Source organism: Macrobrachium rosenbergii, chromosome 44 (assembly GCF_040412425.1).
Source record: "Macrobrachium rosenbergii isolate ZJJX-2024 chromosome 44, ASM4041242v1, whole genome shotgun sequence".
Classification (NCBI taxonomy): Eukaryota; Metazoa; Arthropoda; class Malacostraca; order Decapoda; family Palaemonidae; genus Macrobrachium; species Macrobrachium rosenbergii.
The window spans coordinates 44,290,535-44,300,534 of NC_089784.1; the positions used below are offsets into that span (position 1 = coordinate 44,290,535).

A 10,000-nucleotide genomic window follows, 5' to 3' on the forward strand; every position below is an offset into this window, starting at 1 on the left:
TGATCATTAAAACGAAATTCCCAGTTTTTTTTGCGTCTTCATTTTCTTGGAATGCTCATAGTATCTATGTTAATGATTTATAATTGAATAGTTCTCTACACAACGGAAGTATCATTAGATGGGTTTTCGGGAATCATGAGGCGTTTCTTAGCTGAAGACACCACAGAAGTGAAACCGTTTCTTGGCTGGTGTTCGTGAACTGATATTCTTTGGTTGCTGCCATCAAATAATAACCTAAAAGCGGGTTTCACTTCATATTTTGTGTGTGATTTATCCACCTATTTTTTTCATTACTTTTAGTATTGGGTCTTTGAAGTTTGACATCTTTTACTCTACTTATTCTTTCTATTCACATTGGAGTATTGATCATTTTCATTATTCGCGTAAAGTTTAAAGTTCAGCTTTATACTTTTATCCCTCAGAGAGAGGGCTCAAGAAAATCTGATCAAATACAAAATCTCATCAAATATACTGATGGCTTATCACCCTGCAAATGACAGTTTCTGTAACTTATTTCTTTTACTGATATCCCAAATCTCAATTTACGGAGAATACGATACCTGCAAACAACATTCTTTTCAGGAAATAAATCAGTATATTGGGGAAAGAAGAAATTCCATCGTGTTTCAGAAAAGATCAAGCAGTGCCTTTCATTGTAGAATTGCATTACGGTAACAATAACTTCTTTCCAAGATTATATAAGAAATCTTGTTGTTGTCTCTTGATAGAGAGCCACTGTTAGAGTTTGTTTCACAATCTTGAATTATTAGCTTGAGAAATAGAGTTTGCTTATTTTAACAAAAATGTCAGTGTTTTTACCACTAGAATAAGTATACTAGTTCTCTAAAAACGTAATTTGTATTTAGCTTATGAAAAAATGTTTTTATTTATTATTATATTATTATTATTATTATTATTATTATTATTATTATTATTATTATTATTATTATTATTATTATTATTATTATATGAACGATGAAAATAGTTTCATCCATTGAGTGAATATCACTTAATTTGCTTTGATCCAATACTATTCTTTGTCTATAAGTAATAGAAATATTTAGCAGACATTTATCTGCAAGGTCATGTTTGCGAACATACTTAATTGTGTAAGTTTTTTTTTTTTTTTTAAGCAAGGACATATACGATTTCATGGAATAATCAACATATTTTTCTATAAGAATACTATGCATTTTGCCCTCTACTTTTAGTATTTATTTAACTATATGTTTACAGCATTTCAGTTCTTTCCATGTGTGCACGTTGAACATTAAACTTCATGTTAAAAAATTGATTCATCCTTAATCGCTCGACGAATTAGTCAGTCACGTGCGAAGTTCACAGATGTGCTTCTCAATCCGCATAATGGAGCAAAAAGTCTGTAAATACAGATTTCAGTTGGTGGTCACTCAAAAATGCAACAGATTGGTGAAACAGATGTCGTAACAGCATATAATAAACGGAAGAAAGAGGTCAGTGAAACTTTCACCAGAAATTGACGCATGGAAATCGTAAAGACTCAGATGATTCATGGGTTCCAGCAAAAGTCCTTTACACACACACACACACACACACACACACACACACACACACACACACACACACACATATATATATATATATATATATATATATATATATATATATATATATATATATATATATATATATATATATATATATACATATACGTCGGTCTGTTATTTACTTTTATAAGTAATTAATTAGAGCTATATAGCCTTGCTTTACCTTAGATCCATGTAATTTTGCCATTTAAGGCCCACATAAAGCTCTAAAGGACTGATAATGAAATGGATTATGTCGCCAGCAGAAAACTAGTATTACAAAAATACAAGTTTATTACACACCAGTGTGGATTAATTAAGTAGACTTACTGGATAACTGGTTTCAACAAAAGTAAAATAAAAGGAAATGGATTATTTACAGGAGTTAACAGCAGCTCAAAATATTAGTCGTAATCAGGACAGATGCCTCAATGCTGAATGTAATGATTGCAACAGATTTAATAAGACTCTTCAATCGCTATTATAAAGCACTTGAATGTAATGAATGTTGAACTGTGGCCTCTTGGTATTGTTGATGTGGATTCTTTTCCAAGCAAGAGGGAATGTCCAGGCTCAAGGTATACACATGTCAAGAAAATAAGTATCCAGATAACAATCTTTCACTACAGAAGCTCTCACTTCTTATTAATTAATCACAGGGGATGAATCTTATTTCAAGAATAGTACCTTTAACACCATGGAGGGTAAGTTATGTGATTTCACTAAACAACAATGAATGCGCTTAATATATGATTTCATAAATGGGACATGCTTTACTAGGGGTTCTTAGTCAGGGACTGCTTAAGAGATGAAAATCTGAACAAGGAAAAGGAGAGATTCAGTTGAAGGGAAAGAGAACTGGGAGTAATCATCACAATCCGACTTACCGCTGGGTTAGATAATGCAGTGACCAGCTGCATTAAGATTCCTTGGTCCTGTTGGAGTAACAATCACCCCACGTGATGGAGACAAAGGGAGAAAAACAAGAGTGTGCTCAGAGAGAGACCTGAATGCGACCGGTCGTGATCGAAGGTGATGAGAGTCTGGATGTGGGGTTAACTTTGGTCGCTTGGTTTCAAGTTCTCCCCCATGCCTAATCTCTCCTACAGAAATTATCTGTTTAAAGAACGGTTTTGTTCCTTTTTGTTGTTGGTAGTTGGTTAGTTAATTATATATTCAATTGTTTATTTTTCCTTTTTGGGTAAACCTGTGTTACCCAGTGATAACTTATGTATTATAATAATTAATGGTCGTTTGCGCTTAAAGGGAAACCCAGCATATTATTTATTTTCGTTTTGACGGTAAATCCTTTGAAGCGTAAACTACTTAACAACCCTTTCGGAACTATCTGTTGGTGGTCTTGTTTTTTTTTTACAGTAATACGAAATCTAAAGGAACCATCGCCAGCAGGGGAAAGAAAAAAAGGCAGTTGAAAGAAGGTTTTCGTACTGGACATACGGCTGGCTTTTACAAGAGGAATGTTATCTACCGTTTGTCGAAGTCGTTTAATGGAGGAGTAATATATCCCCTCTTTTCTCCGCCATCCTGCACAAGACGAAACCAGCCACAAGTGTTTTAACATCAATACACCATCTTCGCCGAATTTCCGAGGAATAGAATTGATAAGGTACGTCATTACGAAAGATATGCTGACTTTCTAAAGTGATTCCCTGTCAATTTATTTATCGTAGATAAATATTCCATTGCTCGATTCCCAATTAATAAACCCTGTGGATTTGGTATTTAAAATATTCGTAATTTATCACTGCTGTAACTTTGCATGTTACCCTAGGAAAGTTGTTAGGATTTGAGGCAGTTTTTACATTAGTAGCCAACTGTTATGTTTACTTTACGCCGAAGTTTTCGGATCGTCAAGCCTTTCGTGGTTAGGTGGTTGCCACGTTAAGTGGGTGACAAAATATAGGCTATCCTTTATTTCCAATTGCTCAGAATTCAAGTTAATTTTAAATTTAACCACTGAGTTTATTTATTGAATTATTGAGTGATTTAGCAGAGCTTGCCTCTACTTTTTTCTTATTTAATTTATGTCCTCAGGGTTTCTTGAATAGCGGGGAGGATAGGAGAAGGAAGACAGCATACCTGTAGTTACTTCTGACACAGGAAATTCCTTCTTTCCGACAACAAGCCCACCAGCAACCAGTTCTGAATTAACTTCACATAGAAGTTCAGCCTTTTATTAAAGTGGACCTTTTAATGGACTTGTTTTCTTCCTTCCATCGCACAATTTTCAAGATGGCGCCCAACGTGGGGGCTCGAGTGAGGAATTTGGTTGCTGGTTGGTCTCGTTGAGTGTAGGATTGGCGGAGAGAATGACGAAAGTACGAGAATTTTCAATTTTATCAGTGCTTCCATTTTGTTTATAATTGAAGGTGTCCTTGAATTTTACCTGTTTTAAATTTTGGTTTTGTTATTGTCATGAGGCTGTCAGTCCTAGGACATTCTTATGTTAGAGATAATTTGGAGCTGAGAGTTAATAGCTCTACAATTGTGATTGAACAGACATCTTTTGATGTTCAGTTTCTTGGTTTTCCTGGTGCCACATTTAATTATTTTTTGAATAATCTAGCTCTCCTAGAAGAAGTTTTCACATATAACCCAGATTATTTGTTGGTATTCTTAGGAGGTAATGATTTAAAGTCTAGTGTAGATTTGTCAGTGGTAAAGAATAATTGCAAAGAATTTTACAAGGTTCTGAGATCCAGGTTGCCAAGATCTTGCATAATTGCATCTCAAATTGAACTCCGATTTTATGAAAGGAGAAATCGGTTTGATAGCCCTTGCATGGAAGAATTCAAGTTAATGAGGCGTTATCTCAATAAATTTATTAACAAGTTGAGTTTCAAGAATTATTTGTTCAGAGTAGAGGGGCCAGGTAGATTAGATAATAGAAGGTTATATAGGGACGCCACACATCTAAACCCTGTTGGTTTAGATCTTCTCTATAGATTAATCCGTGATTGTCTGAAATATTGTTTTATTAGCAATCGGTAAAATGTCGGAATTATCGCTTTTGATAAATTCTCGAAATACATCCGCAGTCAAGTGACTAAGAATGTTAATAGAATTGAAGAATGTAAATTGGGTTCAGAAGTTGACCGACGATCACTTATCTCTAAATTTCATGGATTTGCTGAAGACCTGAAGGTTTATGATTCTAAAATAGCTAAGTTAATATGGGCAGAAGAGGAAAATGAGTCAAAACTGAATATGGAGTTTGGAGTTTGTGAGAGCTACTTTGATAAAATAAACTATTTTATAGCAACTCTTGAGGCTGCTAAAGATTCAGGTCCTCCCCATTCTTTACTTGAAGAAGCAAGAAGCCTTTTGAAAAGCCCTACAGCTCCTTTACCAGCATTTAAAAGTGAAGAGGGTGAAAATATAGAGAAATTTCTCTCGGAATTTGAAGAGGTTATTAAAACCTTCAAGTATACTCAGAGAGACAAGTTATTGCTGTTGAAGCAACAAGTTTCAGGCCGTGCATCCATACTGCTCAATTCACTTGAAACAAACAAACAGACATATGAAGATGCAAAATTAATTTTAAGGTCTGCTTTAGCATCCCCTAGGTTTCAGAAGTTTACCTTAATAAAACAGTTGACAGATATGAAAATGCCTTACCAAACAGATCCATTTGCGTACGTTGGTCAGATGAAAAATTTGATGGAATCTGTCAAGTTGTTGAAAATGGAAGTGGATGATTTTTTGAACTACTTCTTTTGGAATGGCATGAACAGCACCTTCCAATCTCAGCTAGTAAATATTACCAATAAGTCGAGGCCCTCCCTTACAGATATTAATGATAACATTTTTGAAGCATGTGAACGATATGCCATGGCATTTCAGAAAATTGATACAAAAGTTAAAAAGTTACCCAAAACTTCAGAGGCTGTTAATCTAGCCTCTAATGTGAATGTTTATGTGCAGCCTACTAAGGTGAAGTGCTCTTTATGTGCTTATGATAGAGCAACTGATGATCATCAAGTTTTCAAGTGCCCGGTTTATGATAGTAATAAGGCAAAGGTGGATAAGCTGAAAGAGATAGGAGGTTGCCTTAAGTGTGCCAGTTCCTCTCATTCTGCAGGTTTGTGCAAGTTTAGATTTCATAAGAAATGCAGAGGGTGTAATGGCTGGCATTTCACATTTCTCTGCATTAAAAAAGATTCCCCGAAAGGAGAGAAAGTCAATGTTAGAAGCCTTAATAAAAACTCAAATTTGGTTAATGAGAAATATGACAAGGTCTCCACGGGGGTAGTATTTTCAGTGGATGCTCTTCAGTGCTATGGTAATAGATCTGCTCTACCAACTTTTACTTGTCAGCTAGAGGACCATACCCAAGTGAGAGGTTTGCAAGACTCGGGTTGTCAGTGTAATTTTATTACGGAGAGAGTGGTTAAGAAGACGCCTTTAAAAGTTTTGAAGAGAAATGTGAGTCTTACCGTTAATGGTTTTAACTCTGCTAAATCCTATGATACAAAGGTTGTGGAGCTGAATTTAAAATTTGGACATGAAATTTGCAAGGTGGAGGCCATATGTGTACCTTATATCAATATAAATTTGAAGTTGCCACATTTGTCCAGGGTAGCAAGCCATTTCTCTGCTAAGGGCTACACCCTTGCAGATAAACAGTTGCTGAATAATGGGGATGAGTTAAATAGTATAGATTTCATTCTAGGCACTAACTCTGCTCACTGCACTATGGCGTCAACAATTAGGTTTGGACAGGATAGTCCTTCAGTGTACTTTCAAACTTCTTTTGGAGTGATGCTTCTTGGTAATGTTAACACAATGTTAAAAAATTTGCATTGCCTTCCCGATTTAAATACAGTTGAAGCTTCAACTACTTGTACGTCTGGTGTTGCTCATTTGGATGTAGGTTCTCTTGATTCCATTGGCCTTGGATTAGGTAAATTTAATGATGAATCTATATTGGAGCATGAGGAAATGGTGGTAGAAGCAAATTTTCTAGTTTTAAATGAGAAGGGTGGCATAAATGAGCAAGCACTACAAATGGCAACTGAGCAAATGTTAGAATATGACTGCAAAAGGATCCTTAATTATGATAAGGATGAGAATGAGACATCTGTGGAACTCAATAATTCTCTAGTAAGGTATGCACTTAACAATGCCATTGTTAATGATGATGGAAGAATATCCATACCTCTGCTATGGAACAGTAAGGTGTCCCACTTACTTGGTAGAAATTATAAACTAGCTGAAGCAGTGTTAAAGTCAAATTTAAAGAAGCTTTGCAAAAGGGAGATGCATCTGAAACTCATGGATGAAGCCATTAAAGAACAAGAAAGTTTAGGAATAATTGAAAAGATACCAAACCTTGAGCATTACCTAACTGAACATCCGGAACATAGTTTTTTACCCCACATGGGGGTGTTCAAACTTGATAGAGACACTACAAAATGCAGAGTAGTGTTTCTATCAAACATCTGTGAGGCAGACCCAAGAAAACCCATGACAGTAAGCCATAACCAGGCTATTCATCCAGGGCCATCGTTAAACCAAAAGTTAAGTTCAGCCTTACTTCACTTACGTTTTGGTTCAAAGATATTTTGCTTTGATCTGAAAAAGGCTTTTAATCAGATAGCACTTAGACCTTCAGACCAGAATAAATTACTTTTTCTTTGGGTTAGAAGTGTTAAGAAGAAAGATTTTTCTTTAGTAGGTTATAAGAATCTTAGGTTGAGTTTTGGTCTAAGATGTAGCCCTACAATTTTGATGTTGAGTCTTTATAAGATACTGGTTTTGGATGTGGATGATGATACTCTAGAGGTAAAAATATGAAAAAATTGCTTTATCAGTTGTTCTATATGGATAATGGAGCATATACATGCGAACATTCTGATACCTTGAAATGGGCCTATACTATGCTAACAGATATATTTGCTCCTTATAGGATAGAATTGCAACAAATTGTCACCAATGATGGGCCACTTCAAAAAGTCATTGACTCAGGCTTGGATCAAGAAACACTAACGGAAGTTAAACTCTTAGGTTTGAAATGGAATAGGGCTGGATACACTTTCAACTTTTCCCATTGTTTTGGAAACTTCGGCGAGTACTAAGAGGTCCATCCTTAGGTCCATTGCTTCTAACTTTGATTTATATAATATCAATGGTCCAGTATTTAATAGGGCAAGGCTATTTATGCATGGTTTACAGTGTGATAAGTCATTAGGATGGGATGATATTTTACCAGCTGAAAAGCTAAAAGAATGGAAATGCATTGCAAGGCAAGCTAATTCTACTCCTGAAATTGTTGTTCAAAGATTTGTTGGTGAAAGAGATGGACAATACAGACTTCTTGCTTGTGTAGATGCTAGCAGTATGATATATGGAGCTGTTCTGTATATAGAGAACATCAATACTGGCCAAACAAATTTTTTGTTAGCCAAAAACAGGCTGATAAACAAACAGTCTAATACTAAGTCCATCCCTTCCCTGGAGTTACAAGCCATTTGTTTGGGTGTGGAGTTGTTAATTGATTTGTATAAAGAATTAGGAGGGTCTGATTGCCTCGTTCCAATTACAATAACAAGCTTGGATTTGTACTCTGATAGTTTGGTAGCTCTTTCTTGGATCAATTCATATTCCTATAAGCTGGATAAGATGCAGAAAAGGTCTGTATTTGTCCTTAACAGACTACAGCAAATAGATACGTTATGTGAAACGTTTCCAGTTAATTTTACTTTCATCACTGGAACTGCCAATCCTGGAGACTGCATAACAAGAACTTTGTCCTATAAACAATTAATTAAGACAAACTATTTTTCTGGTCCTCAACATGATATCAACCAGTCTGTGGTCAGTCAAGATATTTTGAGAGTTACAGTTCCTAACCCTAGGGCTACCTTTGACTTCAAAGAGGAGAATGCTGTAAGTAATTATTGTGCACAAGACCTTAGGGAGGACGTTGCTGAGCATCTAGTTTCTCCAAACAGATACTCTAGTTTCTCTCTCCTGGTTAAAGTGCATGCTAGGGTTGCTCAGTGTTTTGCAAAGTGGAAAGCTATAGTTACAGCTAGAAAGCTGAATGTTCCCATTGAATCTAATGATACAGGTTTTTATGTGAAAGCTCTAAAGATGATCATATTGAAAGAACAAAAAATTCAGTTTCCTACTGTTTTAGAGTATTTTGCATCCAGTTCTAAACTACTTAAGGATATACCTAATTTGGTAAGACAGTTGAATGTTTACCCAGATAAAGATGGAATTCTCAGAGTCAAAAGCAAGTTTGACAGGTGGAAAAGTAAACAGAGAGGTTGCTTCCCAATCTTGCTGTTTAACAAAAGTTCATTAACAGAACTGATAATCAGGAGTCTTCATATAAAACTCAAGCATGCTGGTTATTATTCTGTTCTGAATGAGCTTCGTAAGAAGTTCTGGATACCACAATGTTTTTCAGCTGTTAAAAGAGTGGTAAAAGATTGTGTCATCTGTAAAAGGTTCAAGGAGCGTACAATTCGGTTAAATCAGTCTCCTTACCGGGAGTTTAGGATGGATCCTTCCCAGATTCCCTTCAGTTATGTATATATTGATTATTTTGGACCATATTTTGTAAAGATGCAGGGTGTTAAGGTGAAGGTTTGGATTCTGTGTATCAGCTGTATGTATACAAGGGCCATTAATTTGAAGTTATGCTTGGATTTGTCAGTCAAGGAATTTTTGAGATCATTCACTCTACATACCTTTGAACATGGTTTACCACAGTTTGTAGTGAGCGACTTAGGGACACAACTTGTTGCCGGGGCTAATGTTATTGTAGATTTTTTAAAAGATCCCGAGACACAGTCATACTTTGAAGAAAATGGAATTAAGCCTATTAAATTCGAAAATTATTACAAAGGTTGTAGCCAAATGGGTTCTTTAGTAGAAATTTGCATAAAAATGGTAAAACATCTAATTAGCAAAACCATTAAAACCAATGTGTTAGACATAAGGGATATGGACTTTCTTATATCTCAGACAACTCATCTTATAAATCGTCGTCCCATTGCCTTTAAGGATGGTTTAAGGGATGTACCTGATGAATCTGTACCTAACCCAATAACCCCAGAAAAATTAATACACGGCTATGAGTTAACCTCTGTTAACATTATACCCGAATTGCAGTGTGATCCTGAAATTGATGGGGAGTATGACTTAAAAGATTCACCCTCAAGAAAAATTGAGGACACTTACAGCAAGCTGAGGAAGGTAAGAGAAAACCTGATCAGAATTTATCATGATGAATTTTTGACGACATTGATAAATCAAGCAGTTGATAAGACTGACAGATACAAGCCTGTTACCCATAAAATGATTGAACCAGGAGACCTTGTTTTGCTGAAGGATCTTCATACTAAGGCCGTAAATTATCCACTTGGGATTGTTAAGGAGGTGGTAAAGAATGACCTTGGAGA

The 10,000-nt window shown here is 35.6% G+C and overlaps 1 protein-coding gene across 2 annotated transcripts in view; it reads left to right on the top strand.

Moving 5' to 3' along the window:
• Positions 1-2,722: 2,722 nt before the first annotated feature.
• LOC136829552 (uncharacterized) overlaps positions 2,723-10,000 on the top strand; it is an 8,666-nt gene continuing 1,388 nt past the window's right edge. Inside the window, exons 1-2 of one of the 2 annotated variants that reach the window (XM_067088390.1) lie at positions 2,723-3,192; positions 3,621-10,000. The exon at positions 3,621-10,000 is cut by the window's right edge and continues 405 nt beyond it. In XM_067088390.1, coding sequence (XP_066944491.1) covers positions 4,794-7,382 — 2,589 coding nt within the window. In that variant the 5' untranslated portion in view covers positions 2,723-3,192; positions 3,621-4,793 and the 3' untranslated portion in view covers positions 7,383-10,000. The remainder of the gene's footprint in view (positions 3,193-3,620) is intronic. The other variant, XR_010850421.1, reaches the window with a different exon arrangement.